Source organism: Eutrema salsugineum, unplaced genomic scaffold (genome assembly GCF_000478725.1).
Source record: "Eutrema salsugineum unplaced genomic scaffold, Eutsalg1_0 scaffold_15, whole genome shotgun sequence".
Classification (NCBI taxonomy): Eukaryota; Viridiplantae; Streptophyta; class Magnoliopsida; order Brassicales; family Brassicaceae; genus Eutrema; species Eutrema salsugineum.
The window spans coordinates 2,620,819-2,638,842 of record NW_006256867.1 but is presented as its reverse complement, the minus strand read 5'-3'; the positions used below and the strand labels follow the sequence as shown (position 1 = coordinate 2,638,842).

General features: G+C 36.0%; 2 protein-coding genes and 2 pseudogenes across 2 annotated transcripts in view; 2 read left to right on the top strand and 2 right to left on the bottom strand.

The window, feature by feature from the left end:
• The first annotated feature begins 2,740 nt into the window (after positions 1–2,740).
• On the top strand, positions 2,741–8,224 carry LOC18022080 (DNA-directed RNA polymerase 3, chloroplastic). Its single transcript, XM_006404849.2, has 19 exons — positions 2,741–3,649; positions 3,735–3,923; positions 4,031–4,164; positions 4,296–4,365; positions 4,446–4,504; positions 4,621–4,738; positions 4,830–4,943; positions 5,093–5,224; positions 5,312–5,728; positions 5,814–5,864; positions 5,967–6,037; positions 6,156–6,240; positions 6,325–6,477; positions 6,570–6,644; positions 6,747–6,836; positions 6,939–6,986; positions 7,076–7,190; positions 7,267–7,370; positions 7,632–8,224. Exons 1-19 carry the CDS (start codon positions 2,804–2,806, stop codon positions 7,740–7,742), a joined length of 2,982 nt encoding a protein of 993 aa, XP_006404912.1. The 5' UTR covers positions 2,741–2,803; the 3' UTR covers positions 7,743–8,224.
• A 3,584-nt stretch (positions 8,225–11,808) lies between these two features.
• On the top strand, positions 11,809–13,568 carry LOC112087995 (annotated as a pseudogene).
• A 381-nt stretch (positions 13,569–13,949) lies between these two features.
• Positions 13,950–15,869, bottom strand: LOC18022079 (annotated as a pseudogene).
• Positions 15,870–16,866: 997 nt separating this feature from the next.
• Positions 16,867–18,024, bottom strand: part of LOC18022078 (40S ribosomal protein S11-3) — a 1,714-nt gene continuing 556 nt past the window's right edge. The window contains exons 4-7 of the mRNA XM_006404847.2: positions 17,978–18,019; positions 17,585–17,729; positions 17,399–17,488; positions 16,867–17,286 (exon numbers count right to left, since the gene is read on the bottom strand). Of these exons, the coding sequence (XP_006404910.2) occupies positions 17,196–17,286; positions 17,399–17,488; positions 17,585–17,729; positions 17,978–18,019 (368 nt within the window). The 3' untranslated portion in view covers positions 16,867–17,195. The remainder of the gene's footprint in view (positions 17,287–17,398; positions 17,489–17,584; positions 17,730–17,977; positions 18,020–18,024) is intronic.

Below are 18,024 nucleotides of genomic sequence, written 5' to 3'. Positions count from 1 at the left end.
GGACAGCAAGGCGCCGGATTCAGAGATTACTCGGTGGTTATTACGTTCTCCGACAGCAACGATGGCGGCTTCTCCGGTCCAGGCGTGTGGTATCTCAGCGTCTCTTCTGATTTTGACTCTGTTTTGTTGGTCTCGACTCTTTTAAGCAGAGATGGTGGTTTCGATTGGAGCTGTTTCTCCTGTCGCTTTGCGGTGGTGCTTGTGGACTTCGAGGACTGGTTTTAGCACCGGTGAAGCTTGGAGGAAATGACATACTCGTACCTCTTCAGTCGTGGCAAAAGTCTCTGGCCATCGTGTTTTTCTCCATCGGCAGGTTGTGGTTTGGACGGAGGTCGAGCGGTAGGTAAGTTTGGTGTGGGCCCCAACCGGCGATGGCCGGCAGAAAGCCTTCAACGGAAATGTTGGAAGCTTAGAGCTCCTTCTCTTTATTGTTTGCATACCGTCTTTTCCCCATCTGTTTTTAGCCTCTGGTGTGGCTCCATCTTCATCTTCCGATGTTTGTTTCTAGCATTGTTCAACGGTTCTTAGAGCAGAAAAGTTCAGTAGGGGATGGCTCCGTTAAAAGCTACGGTGGTGACTCAATGCTGAATAGAGGCGGTGGATCATGTCTAACTTCATTTCCGTGGGAGATGTTCTTGCAGCTCTCGCAAGATTGGGATTGGTGGTCAGAGGCGGCTTCTCTGGCTGCCCAAAGAGGCTCTCGTGCCGCCGGTTGTGGATTGTTTGTTGGTGTGGTTCTGTTTTTGTGTTTGTCCTCGGAGAAGCTGTAGGCGCAACCACTTGTGAGGTTTGAGGACTTTCCTTGCGTGGGAGTTGCTCGTGGCAACGTTGATGAGGACTCGAGTTCTTTGGAATTGCAAATGCAAATGTTTGAGCTTCGTGTTCGAAATCGGTGTTTCTTTGTCGAGGATCCGCTTGTTACCTTGAGGCGTGTGTTTAACTTGCTTGATTCTTTGTATGTTTTTTTGTTTTTTGTTGTTCTTGCTTTTGTTTGTAGTTTTCGGTCTTTCTATTTTCTTAGTTTTCTCAGTAACCGCTGTCACATATCTAAAACTTGGTATAAAATTTAATATTTAACCCAAAAAAAAGGGACATCAACAAAACCTTTCCCCTATACACACTCATGATATATCATGGTTTTTATAGTTTTTGACCATGGTATAGGTCTTATTTATAGAGTCTTTTTAGTGTCTTTCGAGTCTTTTGGAGTCTTTACAGGTCTTAGGTACGTTTGGAGCTTAACTGGAGATTTTGAATCACTTTGGAGCTAAACCAGGATCAAATTCGTCAAGGATGGATTTTGTGGTTTAGTGTCGCTCGACACCATGGAGAGTGACGCTCGACACTTGTCAAAGAAATAAGGAAAAGGCGATTTTTGTTTTCCTGTTTGAAGAAGGAGTTGGGCCCAGAAGTTTCCAAAGAAGCCCAAGACGTGTTTTAGAGATACAAATAAGGTTTTTAGTCTCTTTTGAACCTTACCTTAGATTTTCGAGCAAGACACCTTCTTACTTTTTCGGCTTTTGCGATTTTGAGAGCTTGGGAAGACAAGTCTGAACTCTGTTCGTTTAGAGAGAAGATTTCGAACCCCTTTATTTATTTTATTCATCTTCTTATTTCAATCTATTCAATCATGTGTGTTGTTTCAATATCCATGTCTGAGTAGTTAGCTTGTTAGGTTTAGGGTTCTCATAAAGGTTTTCTCTGGATGTTTGATTAATTGATTTAGTTAGGGTTCATAATCTGATTTGTTCTTCGCCATAGGTTGTTCTTAAAGCTAATTCTGGATTGATCACCTAGAACTTAGATCTTAGGTTGCTTAATTGACACGGAAGTGTAATTGAATAACTGGAAAGAATCTAGGGTGAGCAAAGTAGCTATTCGCAAAGGAATTTGGTTTAGATGCTTTGTGAACATATCAAACTTGTGCATTAAAGCTGGTTTAAATCTGTAGGGTTTGCAAAGGAATTTGGAATTCTAGGATTTTAACTTAGATAATTTTCACAACGGAAGTTGGTTAATTATAATTCTGTGTTTCGAGTTCAAGAACCGTGCGTAAACCTGAACCCTGACTAATCGATTGATCTGCATTCATTGATCTCCTGAAAAACGCCCTAAGCCTAATCTCCATCCATCTGAATCTTACAAACCGTTTTTACTGCTGCTTAGTCTATTTCTGTTGCATTGCTATTTATTTACAATATTTCTGTTTAGCGTAATTCGATTTCTATAAGGTTTATTGAGTGATCTTTTGTTTCTGTAGTTCGACCCTTACATACTATAACTGCACATCTGTGTTCTTGCAGAATAGCTTAGAGATTAAATTTTGAACAGATCAACTTACATATAGGATATAGCTAGAAGCGATGGAGTACATCAGGAGATAGCACTCTCTTTTCAGATAGATTTTGTGGAGCTAATAAAGATTAGCAAAGTGTTTTCAACATTCCTAATTAAATTCTTGGCTAGTTATCTTTTTCTAGTGAACCTAAACCGTTTTGCACATATTCCTAAATCCATTGTTGTGATAATTGATGGAAAAGAAAGTTAACAATTTTTAGTTTTCTCTTTTTTGGCTAAAAAAAACACAAGTTAACAATATAATGGAAGATTTATTTTTCTATTTATTTTTTGAAAAATACAGAAATATCTTATCGAGAAAAAACAAAAGAGTAGAGGTTTTAGAGAGGTTTGTTGAATTGTTTTTTTTCTTTCTTTCTTTGTTGGATTGTGTATTCCCTCACAAAAAAATTTCTCCTTCTTCAAATGTTCATTAGACCTTATCTTCTATCTCCACCTTCCTTCCATGGCTGCTTCCGCTGCGGCGGCTTCTCCTTCTATCTCCTTAAACCAAACCTCTCACTTTCAACACCAAACTTCCCTATTCACCTGGCTTAAACCTCCTTCCTCCGCCCTCTTCCGCCGCAAAACCCTTCCTTTCTTCGACCCTTCTTCCCCTGACAAACGCATCTCACTTCCTCCGATTTCAGCTTCTTCTTCCTCCTCCTCTGCTTCTCTCTCCGTCAGCGAGAAACCCACCGTCCATTTCCACGGCAATCTCATCGAGAGCTTCGAGAATCAGGACTCCTTCGCCGGAACCATCAACGGAACAAGCTTAATTGAAGAGCTTGAGAATCCCGTCGAAAGGAATGGACTTTCCGGGAGGAGGAGGCTGTTTATGCAAGACCCACCATGGATCTCTGCGTTGTTCCTCAAGGGTCTGAGTAAAATGGTTGATCAGACTGTGAAAATCGAGCGCAAGGACATCGATAAGAGGAAATTCGATTCATTGAGGAGACGACAAGTGAAGGAAGAGACTGAAGCGTGGGAGAAAATGGTTGATGAGTACAGAGATTTGGAGAAGGAGATGTGCGAGAAGAACCTGGCTCCGAATCTGCCATATGTGAAACATATGTTCTTGGGGTGGTTTCAGCCGTTGAAAGATGTGATAGAGAGAGAGCAAAAGTTGCAGAAGAACAAGAGCAAGAAGGTTAGAGCAGCTTATGCGCCTCACATTGAGCTTTTGCCTGCTGATAAAATGGCGGTTATTGTGATGCATAAGATGATGGGTTTGGTTATGTCCGGACACGAAGATGGGTGTATCCAGGTTGTTCAAGCTGCTGTTAGTATTGGCATAGCTATAGAACAGGAGGTATGTCCTACATATATGAATGGGTAGCTCAATGAAGAAATTGTGAAGCAATGATGTATGAATCGTTGTTTTGGTTGATCTTTAGGTGAGGATTCATAACTTCTTAAAGAGAACTCGGAAGAACAATGCAGGGGACTCAGAAGAGGAATTGAAGGATAAGCAATTGCTTAGGAAACGTGTCAATAGTTTGATTCGTAGGAAAAGGATTATTGATGCACTAAAAGTTGTGAAAAGTGAAGGTATCAAACCATGGGGGAGAGCTACACAAGCTAAGGTCTGTGGCGTTTCTAACCTTTTTGAGTGGAATTGATGATATTTGCTTCCGGTATCTATTTTCTAAGCAAAACACATCTTTGTTGTTGCGCTCATATCGATTTTCAGCTTGGAAGTCGTCTGCTTGAACTTCTGATCGAAACAGCTTATGTACAACCTCCCCTGACCCAAGCAGGGGACACTATACCCGAATTTCGGCCTGCATTCAGACACAAGTTTAAAACCGTGACCAAATATCCAGGGTAATGAATGTTCATCATTGTGACCAGTGTGATGAGTACCTATCGCTTCTCTATTTTTTTTGTCTTTTTACTCAATTGTTTTTTTGTATAAAACCGCCTATTACTTACATTTGGAATTTTGGACTTTGTAGGTCAAAGCTGGTGAGGAGATATGGAGTTATTGAATGTGACTCACTCCTCCTTGCAGGGCTGGATAAATCTGTGAGTAAGATGTCTTTTAATTTAAAGCTATTCCTTTGCTGAGCTTTTAACTGATCTTTCATTGTTCTTGTCTCATACAGGCTAAGCATATGTTAATTCCTTATGTTCCGATGTTGGTACCACCAAAGAGATGGAAAGGGTATGTTTTGATTTTATCCCCTTATACATGAATCATGCCCTATTATTGAGAATCTTATGCTCACATGTTATTTAAAGCCTTGTGTTCTTGTTCTTACGGATGGAAATTTCCTTCAGATATGACAAGGGTGGTTACTTGTTTTTGCCTTCCTATATCATGCGTACTCATGGATCCAAAAAGCAGCAAGATGCACTTAGAGATATTAGTTCCAAGACTGCCCATAGAGTATTTGAGGTACATTGGTTTCTTTGGTCTTGTAAGTTATGTTTTGTTGTTGCCGTCTGATAATGTTTTACATTAATGTTCGGAAATTTAACAAAAACAGGCATTGGATACACTTGGGAACACCAAGTGGAGGGTGAATAGGAAGATACTTGATGTGGTGGAAAGGCTCTGGGCTGATGGAGGGAACATTGCAGGCTTAGTTAATCGTGAAGACGTAAGTAGCTAGAAATCTTATAGGAATTCTGGAATCTGGACTTTACGATTCAGGGTTTCATTTCAAGAGTCAACTCATCTACATAGTTTTAGATTTTAATGGTATGTGTCTGATGTTGTTTGCATTGTCTTTTTGGTTTGTTTATGTAGGTTCCCATACCAGAGAAACCATCCTCTGAGGATCCAGAAGAAATCCAATCCTGGAAATGGAGTGTTCGAAAGGCGAACAAGATTAACAGAGAGAGGCATTCTCTAAGATGTGATGTTGAGCTCAAGCTTTCTGTAAGACCTCCATTCATATTGCCTACAACATTTTGTTCCGTCGTCACTTACCTAGCAAAAGATATGGACTGAAGAATATATGTTCAGGTGGCTAGAAAAATGAAAGACGAGGAAGGATTCTACTACCCTCACAATCTTGACTTCAGGGGCCGTGCATACCCAATGCATCCTCATCTGAATCATCTTAGTTCTGATCTTTGCCGTGGAACCCTTGAGTTTGCTGAAGGACGACCACTTGGAAAGTCAGGCTTATATTGGCTCAAAATACATCTAGCAAACCTCTATGCAGGTGGTGTTGAAAAGCTTTCGCACGATGGGCGTTTGGCTTTTGTGGAAAACCATTTGGATAACATAATGGATTCAGCGGAAAATCCTATTCATGGACAACGTTGGTGGTTAAAGGCTGAGGATCCATTTCAGTGTTTAGCTGCATGTGTTATTCTGACACAAGCCTTGAAAAGTCCTTCACCTTACTCTGTAATCTCCCACTTGCCTATTCATCAGGTAAGCACCATAAACAACTCTGGCGAACCTGTTTCTCTTCCTTTGCTAACTCTTAATATCAACTCTTCATGATATGTATTTGCAGGATGGGTCGTGCAATGGCCTACAGCATTATGCAGCTTTAGGAAGAGATAGTGTAGGTTCTCTTGTGAACATCTTAAAAATCTGCTATTTTTCTCTTATTTGAAGGCATATGCTATCTCATATTGTTCTCTTCTTGTAAACTGCTTTCTTTCAGTTTGAAGCTGCGGCAGTTAATCTAGTTGCAGGAGAAAAACCAGCTGATGTTTATTCTGAAATTTCATTGAGGTAGCATATAAATTCTGAATGGAGTTGGTGCCAATTCATTATGTCAAGCGTTGTTTCTAATGGTTTTCCTCTCTATCGCTCGTTCTCTCTCTTCTCTTCTTCGCTTGTGATGAGATAGAGTCCATGAAATAATGAAGAAGGACAGCAGTAAGGATCCTGAGTCAAACCCAACCGCTGCGTTGGCAAAGATCCTTATCAATCAAGTGAGTCTCATTGGTTTTTTTTATTAGATATAATGCCACAGCAAAAGTTCTTATTGATGATGGACAATTTTCATCTAAATTCAGGTCGACAGGAAGCTGGTAAAGCAGACGGTAATGACGTCAGTATATGGTGTCACCTATGTTGGAGCGCGTGAACAAATAAAAAGAAGATTAGAAGAGAAAGGTGTTATCTCTGACGAGAGAATGCTATTTTCTGCTGCTTGCTATGCTGCAAAAGTAAGTGTTATAGCTAGCATTCACACAAATGATTTTTTTTTATCTGGTTTCTAGTTATGTGTTAATTTTATACTTGAAACATTTCCCCTCAGGTGACACTAGCAGCCCTTGGAGAGATTTTTGAAGCGGCACGTGCCATTATGAGTTGGCTTGGTGATTGTGCAAAGGTGCGGTCTTGTATCATGTAATTAACGCTGCTAGTTTATATAGTAGATGTGCGACCTTATAGAGCTATGTTTTGTTTTGCTTTTGGTTTGTCAACTTCACAGATAATCGCCTCCGATAATCATCCAGTGCGATGGATCACTCCTCTTGGACTTCCCGTTGTGCAACCTTATTGCAGAAGTGAAAGACATCTGGTAAGTATAGTCCCTTCTGAATCCTTCATGTAAGCTAGTATCATCTTGCTGGGAGCCGATAATCTTGACTATTGATTGCAAATATGACCATTGTGGTTGCAGATAAGAACATCGCTTCAGGTTTTGGCTCTGCAGCGAGAGGGTAACACGGTAAAGCCTATTTGTTCTTTTCCTTTGTGAACACTGAGCAAGATTTCACTTGTGTGATTTCCGTAAGCTTAAAGACTTTTAATTCCCAGGTGGATGTTAGGAAACAAAGAACTGCATTCCCTCCAAATTTTGTGCACTCGCTGGATGGAACTCACATGATGATGACTGCTGTTGCATGTCGAGAGGCTGGCCTAAACTTTGCAGGTTTGTCCTGTTAATGATTTGCCAAACAAAAACAAAAACTGGAATCTTTTCTTATTCAATCTTTGTGTTTTTGCAGGTGTGCATGACTCGTACTGGACGCATGCATGTGACGTTGACACAATGAACAGAATACTTAGAGAGAAATTCGTTGAGCTTTACAACACACCGATCCTTGAAGATGTAAGTTTTCATAAACTCTTTGGTTTTTAGCGTAGGAGAGGACGTCTGACTTTCTTTTTCTGCACATCTGCGAAAGGAAAAGAATGTGGTAAATCTTTAAACCAAAAGAAATTGTTCGAATCGCTAGTGAAGTCTTTACCAGCTTGACTGAATCTGAGATCATGGATTCTTCTGTACAATAGGATTTAGGATTTGATTGAAGCTTTTCGTTAGGTACAGCCTCATCTGTTTTGTTGACATTGTTTTGTATTCTTGATCCAGTTACTCCAAAGTTTCCAAGAATCATACCCAAATCTCGTCTTCCCTCCAGTGCCAAAGAGAGGTGATTTCGATTTAAAGGAAGTGCTCAAATCACAGTATTTCTTCAACTGAGTCCTGTGCATTTGCACCATTGGAAGAAGGAGCAAGTTTTTGACTCGGGGATCTTTCTTGGTGGCCTGTAAATAACATCCACCACCTCAAAGGACATGGAAAGAACCAGAATCAGCTCGATAGGCTGCTACTGCAACAAAGTAAGATTCTGACACAAATCTTGCAGAAGAGGCTTTTAAGACAAATATACTCAGAGAAATTTGGGCAATCATTGAAGAAGCTTTTAGTTCAGCAGGTAGGTCCTTGGGAGTATTGAATAATGGATGCAAAGTCATTGCGTCAAGCCTGTTTTTTTTTTGGGATGAGAATAGGATTAGTTATCTTGTATGTCATTAGTACTGTTGTACATGGAGAGACTTCATATAGAAACAAGAACTCAAAAACAGAAGGGCACTAGTGTTGTAGTAACCTCTGTGATTTTGTAGCCAACTTTTTTTGGTCTCATCACCAATGAATGAATCAGTTCTGTAGTTGTGATACAATATCTTCACTCGAAATTGCTTATCCGGTTAACCCTAATCATACAAGTGTAGAGCCGATCATATAAACTCTAGTGGCAATTGACAGAACATGATATTAAGCTGAAAATTGATCATTAAAATTCGTTATTTCTGTTGAATCTGTTGATTGTTTGAGAGGAAGAATGAAAGTCTTTTTGGTCTAAATTAATGTGTTCTTGATCACAATAAGTAGCTTTTACACAATACAACAAAATATTAAATCACACAAGCTACTTGGAGAAGAATACATGGATTGAAATTGGCAAATAAGAAAGAGAAACGAGGGAAGATGAACAACTTAAGACAATAAACTGCAGATACCAAGTGCAAGTCTGAAAAGATCTCACATTAATCCAGGTTAAAAGGAGATGCAAGAAACAAAACTAAGGAAATGGAATTACAGTAAAACCTCTATAAATTAATAATGTCGAGACCATGATATTTTATTAATTTATTGTGATATTAATTTATAGAATGAATATTTGTAAATTTCATAATTATTCATAAATTTTATTTTATATGAATTTTTATTATGCTTTATTGTTTATATAAATATATTCCATATCATGTCAAATTGTCAATATTCCATTTTTCCTTTTAACTAGGTGTTTAGCCCGCAACTTGCGCGGACCGAAAAGTTTCATTAAAACCTAAAATAAAATTTTATGTCATAAATCAAAAATAATTAGATCAAGAATTTTTGATACATACAAAATTAAAATAAAGCTAACCTATAAAAGTAATCATTGTCTAACATTAAAAACTTTAAAATCAATACTAATAAGTGTATGAAATCAATAAACACAAACTAAAATAAGATTAATATGAATCATTCTTTTTTTCTCTTTTTATCTTTTATTTTTTTTTTCTCTATCATTTTCTTCTTTTTTTTTTGTTTTTTTGTTTTTTTCTTCTTCATTTTCTATGTTTTTTTTTTACTTTTTATTCTGCTGATTTTTCTTTTTTCACGTTTTCTTCTTCTTCTCCACATCTTTTCCTTTTTCGTCTCATACATCTTTTAATTTTCTTCTCTTCCAGGTTTTATTTCCTTTCTTTTTCTTCTTCAATGTTTTATTATTCTCTTTCTTTTTCTTTTTTTCTTTTCTTTTTTCATTGCCATCGTCTTCTTCGTTATCATCTACTTTCTATTCTTTTGGTGTTTTTTGGCTTTTAACTCATTTTCATATTCTTCTACTTTCTCCACTTCCTCATCTTTTAAGGTTTTCATCCAATTTTTTCTCTTCCCTATCTTATTCTTCTTCTACTTTGTCTTCTATTTTATTTTTTTTTCTCCTTCAACAGATTCTTATTCCTCTTCTTCCAATTATTCTTCCTCTCTCTAAATTCTTCATCATATTTTAAAGATCTTTGTCTTATCTGTCTTTTTACTCTTCAAATGGTTTATATTTTCTCTTTTTTAGTTTTTTCCTTATATTTTTTAGGTCCTTTTATCGTTATTTGTTTTCAAATTGTTCTTCTATATTTTCTTCATCTTTTTTTGTTTACTTCTTATTCATCTGATTTGTCTTCGTTTTTTCATCATATTTACCTTTTTCTACTTTGTCTTCTTCATCATTTAGTTTTCTTCCATTTTAGTATTTTTTTCTTTCCCTTCCTCTACTATCTATTGGTTTTCTTTATTACTTCTTCTTCTGATTATCTTTTTTCTTCTCCAATTGGTCTTTTAATTTTTTTTTGTTCATCGTCTTCGACCAATCCGAGTATTTTTTTTATCTTATTTGTTCACCGTATTATTTTTTGTTCACATTATCGTTGTTTTCTTATTCTTCTCCTTTTTCTTTATTTTTTAGCTTTTCTATTCTTTGTTTTTCCTTCTTATCTTTCATTGTTTTTGACTATTTCTTCTTATGTATTCTATTAATCTTCTTTGACTTCTTGATTTTTTTTCATTCGGGTTTTTCTTCGTTTTTTTCTGTTGATTTTTTTTTTTGTTTTATTTGTCTGCCCCTTCTTCTTTGTTTTAGTTTAATGTCTTTGTATTCTCTAATTCTTATTCTTCAACATCTTCTACTATTCTTCTTTTGGTTTTATTAGCCGTTTTTATCTTCTGTTTTTTACTTCTTCTTGGTCCTTTTTGTCCTATCCAAACTTTTTTTTTCTTTCTAATTTTTGTTTGTCCTTTTCGCATCTTTACTTTCTTCTTTTTTATTTTCTTTTTCATCGTCGGGTTGTCATCTTCTTATACTTTATTTTCTTCATCTACCATTTTTGTTCTTCTTTTTCTTTCAGATTTCTTCTTCAACTTTGAGTTCTTCATCTCCTTATCATTTTTCTTTTTCACTATTTTGTGTTACCCATCTTGATCTTATCTTTCATGGTCTAGGACTTTTTGTTCATTTTTTCCTCATTTTTTTACGTTTTCGTCAACTCTATGTTCTTCTATATGTTTCAGTTTATCTTTTTCTCTTCTTTTTCTACTTCGTTTTTCCCTTTTTCCCTTTTTCTGTTTTCTTTTTTGGTTTTTTCTCAGCGTTCTGCTAGAGTATTTGGCATCTCTTACATTATTTCAAAAATAAACAGAATTCAGAAAGTCATCTTTAAAACAAGCAAAAAAAAACAAAAGACTTAAAACCTGTTCATTAGACAATGAAGATGATTTATGATATGTTGACATGGTTTTAATCACGTTAAGTAAGGAAGAATAACTGACAACACAAAACAACAACATATAATCGAGGAACACTACTACTGGTACTGAAAAAACGGAAAAAACAATAAAAAAACAAAAAATTGATTTATAAAAAATGAAGACGGTAAACAATACAACAAAACGCCGACCAATGTAGAAACCAAACCACAATTGAGCTTAAGATACATTTAAAAAAGTAATATATTTATATATAGCTCTCAACTTAAGCTAGGATTTCCCACATCACATGTACATTTTTTTTCAGATAATCTCGCTCAACAGATAATACGATTAACGAATAAAGGGGAACTAAAAAGATTTTATTAACGAATAAAGGGGAATTAGTTACCTAGATAGAATGAGAGACCTTATAGCGAAAATTTTACTTTGCATATATTATATATGATATGATTCTAAATGTTTTTTGATTAAATTCCAATTTTTAAATTTTTGTTATTTTCTATTTTAATTTTTTTTGATTAAATTTTGATTTTTAATAATTTTTATTAAATTTAAATGTTTTTTGATTAAATTTTGATTTTTAACAGTTTTTTATTAATTTACGATTTTTCATATTTTATTTAATTACGATTTTTAATATTTTATTTAATTACGATTTTTAATATTTTTTAATTAATTTACAATTTTTAATAATTTTATTATTAAAATTAATTTTAAAAATATAAGAAGGGGTAAAGGGTAATTAGCCACCCTAAAATTAAATGAGAGAGCTTTAACTCAAAATTTTACTTTACTTATAATATATATGATTGCTTAAAACAATATTCCTCTTTTGTACGTAAAAAACTAGAAATTTTCTATTGCCCTAATGGACTCATCGTTGGTTTTTATTAAGTGTTAGGTTAGTCTTTGTTAAAACATTCCATCATCTTTTTCTTTTGCACCAAACTTAGCAATGGCTTCTCATCTTAAAGGCGTTCCAAAAGCAACAATGACAGATCAAATACGCAAAGAATTATGTGAGTACAAAAGAGATCATACAGCTTGCACTCAAAAGGAATTGCAGTTATGGCTTGAAGAACAGTATCATCTAAAAATTAGTCAAGGTATAATCTCAAACACACTCAAACGATCAGCTGAGTATCTTTCGAGCAACTTGGAAACAGGAAAAGATATCAAGCGGCACAAACCAGCAAAATTTCCAGCAGTGCCGGAGCTAGAAACAAAATTTACAGGGGTCAATTTTAATTTACAGTGTATTCTGAGCAAATTTTACGGGGTCATTTAGCTAAATTATCAATATTTTACTTATTTTTATTTTAAAAAATACAAACATATAAAAAAAAATTAATTCCACATGGGTCAAATGACCCACTTGGTAGCATGCTGCCTCCGCCACTGATTCCCAGAGATGGAGAAAGTTCTTTTTGAGTGGTTTCTCCAATATGAAGAGTGTGTGAACATGACTGGAGAGCTAATTTTGGAGAAAGCAAAAGATACAATGAAACTTGTATACCCTCAACAAGATTCTGAGCACTAATTCTCTCAAGGTTGGCTTGAAAAATTCAAATCACGACATGGTATCAAGTCTTTTCGTCGTTTTGGAGAGAGTGGTTCAGTTGATGTATAAGACATGGAACAGAAATTGGAAGCTATAAGGGAAAAAATAGATCAGTTTCCTATGAAAGATGTTTTTAATATGGATGAGACTGGTTTGTTTTACAGATTACAAGCTGATCATTCTCTTGCTACAAAACAACTTGAAGGAAAAAAGCAAGACAAAGAAACACTAACCGTTGTTATTTGTTGCAATGAAGATGGGTCTGAAAACATCCCTTTATGGATTATTGGAAAATATGCAAAGCCAAGATGTTTCAAGAATGTCAACATGGATAATTTGAATTGTCACTATCGTGCCAACAAAAGAGCTTGGATGACTAGTGTGATTTTTGAAGAATATATCCGATGGTTTGATAAGAGAATGCAAGGTAGAAAAATTTGTTCGTGGTTGATAATTGTCCAGCACATCCAAAAAATATTGAAGGATTACAGAGTGTTGAGCTGTTCTTCTTGCCACCCAATATGACATCAAAAATTCAACCTTGTGATGCTGGAATAATAAGAGCTTTCAAGATGCATTATCGCAGGAGATTTTACCGTGAGATTTTAGAAGGTTATGAGTTGGGACAATCTGATCCAGGTAAGATCAATGTTTTGGATGCTATAAATCTTGCTGTCTCGGCTTGGACAATTAATGTTCGTCCAGAGACAATAGCAAATTGTTTTCGACACTGAAAAATTCGTTCACGAGATGTTGTACCAGGGAATGTAGAAGATGAATCAAACGACATTCATGAACTTCAAGTTTCGATCAATAATATCGGTTATCGGAATAGAATGGATGTCAACAGCATACTCGACTACCCAGGTGAAAATGATACATGCTCAGAAGTTCAGAGTTTAGAAGAAATTGTGTCTACTGTCCTTAATGTTGATGAAGAAGTTGAAGACGAAGCTGTGGAACCTTTGAAAACAGTTTCACGTAAGGAAGCGATTCTGGCTTCAAAAACTCTTCACAATTTTTGGATGCAGATTGAGAAGCCAATACCAGGAGTTGTTGATGCAATCAGAAAAATTAGAGATGAACTGCAACGAGATTCCAACTTTCAGAAAAGACAAACAACAATAGAGTCATATTTTAGTAGATTGCCTTAGACATATTTGTCTTATTTTTATGATTATTAATTTATATTACCCGGAATGCTATTAAACCGCTTAAATCTAGAAAAACCCGCTTAAACCCGGTAAACCGGCAAAAATCCGATCCGGATGGGTTTATGATTTAGAAAAAAATTAATATAGTTTTATAATATTATTTATGAATATATATGATATTTACATATTTTTAAACCCGGCCAGGTTGTAACCTTTTGATTTTTACATTTAAATTAATATATTTACATAGGAGTTTTAAAAAAATTATTATCTTATTATTTTATTGAATTTGATGAATTTTTACATTGGCCCGACTCGGAACCAAAGAAATTTATTATTTTATAATAATTATTAATTTATCGAGTATTAATTTATAGAGTATTAATTTATTGAGGTTTTACTATAATTACTAATCTGCACTAAACTGGGAACATAAAGAGGAGGAAACAAGTGGGAGCGGAATATATCCAAGTATATCCCGTTTTCCTTGATTCGGAGCTTCTCCGATATTTACAGATTTGAAGTATCCATCATCTCCAATGATGTGAGCTGTTTGGTAGCGACGACAGGTCTTGGTCGTTTCATCATTTCTGTCTAGATCGAAAACCATAGCACCTTTCTTCTCCTCATCAATGAAGAAACTCCCAGCAAAAGGGTCAACGGGAAAACCAGTGAGCAGACTCATATCCACTTCCAAAAACTTGGTCCAAGACAACGCATTGGGATCAATATTATCGGTAACCCAAATCTCCATTACTTCACATGTCTCCCAACATTGATGTAACACAGCGAGCTTCTCATCTCTGACACAGAACAAAGTCACAGTCTCTTTATTGCCAGAGTGAAACGGCAGAGAAAGACGCGGTCCAAATCTCTCTGATGTGAAATCAAAGCAGAGTAAAAAGTCTTCAATCTCTGTTACTTCTCCTTCCACTATTATCTTCTCTTGAGCGAAAAAATAAGCATTTCCCTTCAAAGTCACGGTAAAGACGGTATCTTCTAGTTAGGAGTGAAATCAAGTACCTTCCATGCAATGTTTTAATAACCGACCCGGAAAGCGAACCGGAGTATCCTTCGGGTGACCGGGTTATCGGGTCATTCCAGGTTGCACCGGATCAACCACGGATAATTAGTTTTATATTTTTTATAAATATAAAAGTAAAAATAATAGTTTTTTTATAAATATAAAAGTAAAAATATCCATACTTAGTCAAAAAAAAATATATGATATCTAACAACCATAATAAACTGATTAAAAATTTTAAAATTAAATTTAATCAAACAAAACTAAAATAGTAAAAAATCACCAATAATAGTAAAAATTTTGATGGTTATCTTATTCTCCATCAAAATTCATCTCAGAACTCTTCAGGCGGTATATTATATAGGACAAAGAGAAATTAAAAAAAAAAAATTTATAGAAGAGACTAATTCTACAACATGTGCTCAAGACGGAGAACGCAGTTGTTCTTAGCTTTAACAAAAAGTTCTAAATAAAGATATTAAACAGTGTAAATCCTATATTTTAATGATTCAATCCAAAACCCATTCAAATTTTTTAATTATTTCGATTTTTACTTTGAACCGGAACTCAACCGGTTCATCTGAGTCACCGGATTGCGGGTGAATCGCGGTTTTTTCTGGATTTTCTCGATTCTAATGCTGGTGGATTTTAACAATAAACTGAACCGAAATAATGACCGGATCCCGGTTTAACCGGTCCAATTGGACGGGTCGGTCCCGGTATAAAAACATTGCTTCCATGGATCAGCGCTAAAACCATAAATCTCGTAGCCAAAAACGCGGTTGTTTACGCTTTGATAGAAATCGAAAACCCTCAAGATTTTGTGATTACGGTTCTTGTCGTACCCGAGAGCAAATCTGTCGAATCTGTGGAAATCGTTTCTGGGTTGGATCCACTTGGTTTGCCCCAGATATGGGTTCCAAACCAAGAGCCTCGAGCTGTCTTTGATAACGCATAACAACAAACCGTCGCAGTGAAAGGCTTTAGATATCTCGACTGGTTCAAGTAGACTTACTGGGTTTATAGATGGGTCGACGAATTCATCGCCGTCGCTGCGGATTCCTTGGAGATCGAATTTCAAGGAACAAACTTTAGAATCCATCACCCTGAGACCTAGAAACTGATTCCTTGCTGCATCTGCTGCTTTACCAAAGACCCGATTTTTGGATAGAGAGTTCCACTTTTTGCAAGTTGATCGAACTGATCACAGAGATGTTAGAACCCTAGAAAAGGATTTCCGATAACAAATCGTCGGTGAGATCGGACATCGTCGTCATTCTTCAAAGTTTTCAGAAAAACTAAGGCTGTCAGAAAAAAAAAAAAAAAAAACTCAGACGAATGAAGAAAACTACTACGGTTTGCTTAGTGGGCCAAAATGTGAAATGGGTTTTAAATGGGCCCGTTTTATATTGCATGGAAGTAAATTTTAGCTTTATTTCGATGTTTTGAGGCAAAAGCAAACCGAAATAATTATTAATTTTTTTAACCATCAATCGAACCGAACCAAGTTTAAGTTCGGGAAACGTTCCATGTCAAGGAGCGTTTAGTTCGTTGCAGATACCTCGGCTTTGTTTCCCTGAACGTTTCAAGGTCACAGCTTTTACCTTCTCTGCTTTGACCCGTTCCTCCAATGGACTTCTCTCTTGATTACTGTCACTCTCCTTGGCTGGATTTGGTTTTGCAGCAAATTGCGTTGTGTCTATCGAACTCACCGACGGATTCACAGAACTGTCTAATCCGATAGCTTTGAGGGCAGATAAAATCTTCCACTACTACATCGTCCACCGGCATTTAACAGAAGAGCTCACTGTTCGTGTCTGAGATTACAGGCACTATGTTTTGCTCTGTTACATTTTCATAACAGTGTCTACTTCACTGCTCGACAAAATGATTCCGTTTTCATAAGTTAACCCTCAAAACTTTGTACACAAAATACCCAAAGCTATTTGAAACAAAGGTATGATCATGATTCAGTTTTGAGATTACGATTAAGTTCCAAAGCCATCATGTAATCTAAGAGAGAACAAGACAAAAAACAATCTACTAACAGACATTCTCGCCTTTTGTTCTTCGAGAAACTTCTTGCAAATTCCAAGAAGCTGAAAATCTCTGCAAAATCCTATTATATGTCACATATAGCATCGAAACATCCGAAAAAAACACAAGTAAAGAGACACAAGTGAGTAGGACATACCATAGAAAGAACAAGATTAAGACAGATTTCTTGACACAAGAAACACCACACCAAACACTAAAACACCATTTCCACAAAGCTCTTGTCCAATCCACCATCAGATACCATATCAATGTGTTCTTGATCACAATAAGTAGCTTTTACACAATACAACAAAATATTAAATCACACAAGCTTTAGATTCTAAACCTTAGATATAGTAATTCAAGAAGAGATAATCAAAAATGAAAAGAATCAGCAACAGAGAATCATTCTTATATAATGACTAGATGAAGTTTTAGAACATCATGTTGCCGCTAACAAAAGTGAAAACAGAGGTTTCTCTTTGAGGATTAACACATGAGTAAAACCCAAAAGCAAAACAAGTCAAAATCCTCTTGAAGTGGATTGATCCCGCCTTAAGAACTCTCTACATTCCACTGAATGCTTTCTTGCCTATAGCAGAGCTTCCAGCTGGAATGACCTTTAAGACATTGAACCTCACCGTCTTTGACAGCGGTCTGAAAACGTTTTAAGACGATGATATCTAATTAGCACATGAATTTCCATCTGGTAGATTAAATGATACACAAAGATTCTAACGAGTTCAGGATAAGATGTTAATGTCCTCACCTGCATTGCCCGATGATCACGTGATCTCCTTCTTTGACACGGAAACACGGTGAGACATGAGCAGGAATGTTCGAATGCCTTTTCTCATACCTAAACATTAAAGACTAAACATTAGATGGATATTCTCAAACATGGTGGAGTAATACAAAAAGGGAAAATACAAAGCAAAGATCTTTTTATATTCACCTTTGATACTTCTTAACAAAATGAAGATAGTTCCTCCGGACAATGATTGTCCTCTGCATTTTGGCACTGTGACAAGTGCCCGCCAAGATACGGCCCCTAATAGAAACCGTGCCAGTAAAGGGACATTTCTTGTCTATGTATGCACCTGCAAAACTCACAAATACGAAACCAAACAACTCAGAAACCAAGAAAATGCATCCATTACTCAAAGCCTAAATAGCATTACATGAAAATCAGGTTACTAGCAGCATCACTTGTTTCAGTTTCAGAAACAAATAGTCAAAAAGATAACTTTTAATCGAAATCGAAGAATACTCAACAACAAATTCTCTATGCTTCAACACATTATAAAACATCACAAAACGAGATTCAGACATGTAATTAAAGCATTACCTTCAGTAGCTTCTCTGGGAGTCTTGAAACCAGACCAATGTTCTTCC

Coding starts and splice junctions, on each gene's coding strand:
- LOC18022080 (XM_006404849.2), top strand. CDS start 2,804: ATGGCTGCTTCCGCTGCGGCGGCTTCTCCTTCTATCTCCTTAAACCAA. Junction 3,650..3,734: donor GCATAGCTATAGAACAGGAG/GTATGTCCTACA, acceptor GTTGATCTTTAG/GTGAGGATTCATAACTTCTT. Junction 6,038..6,155: donor TATTCTGAAATTTCATTGAG/GTAGCATATAAA, acceptor GTGATGAGATAG/AGTCCATGAAATAATGAAGA.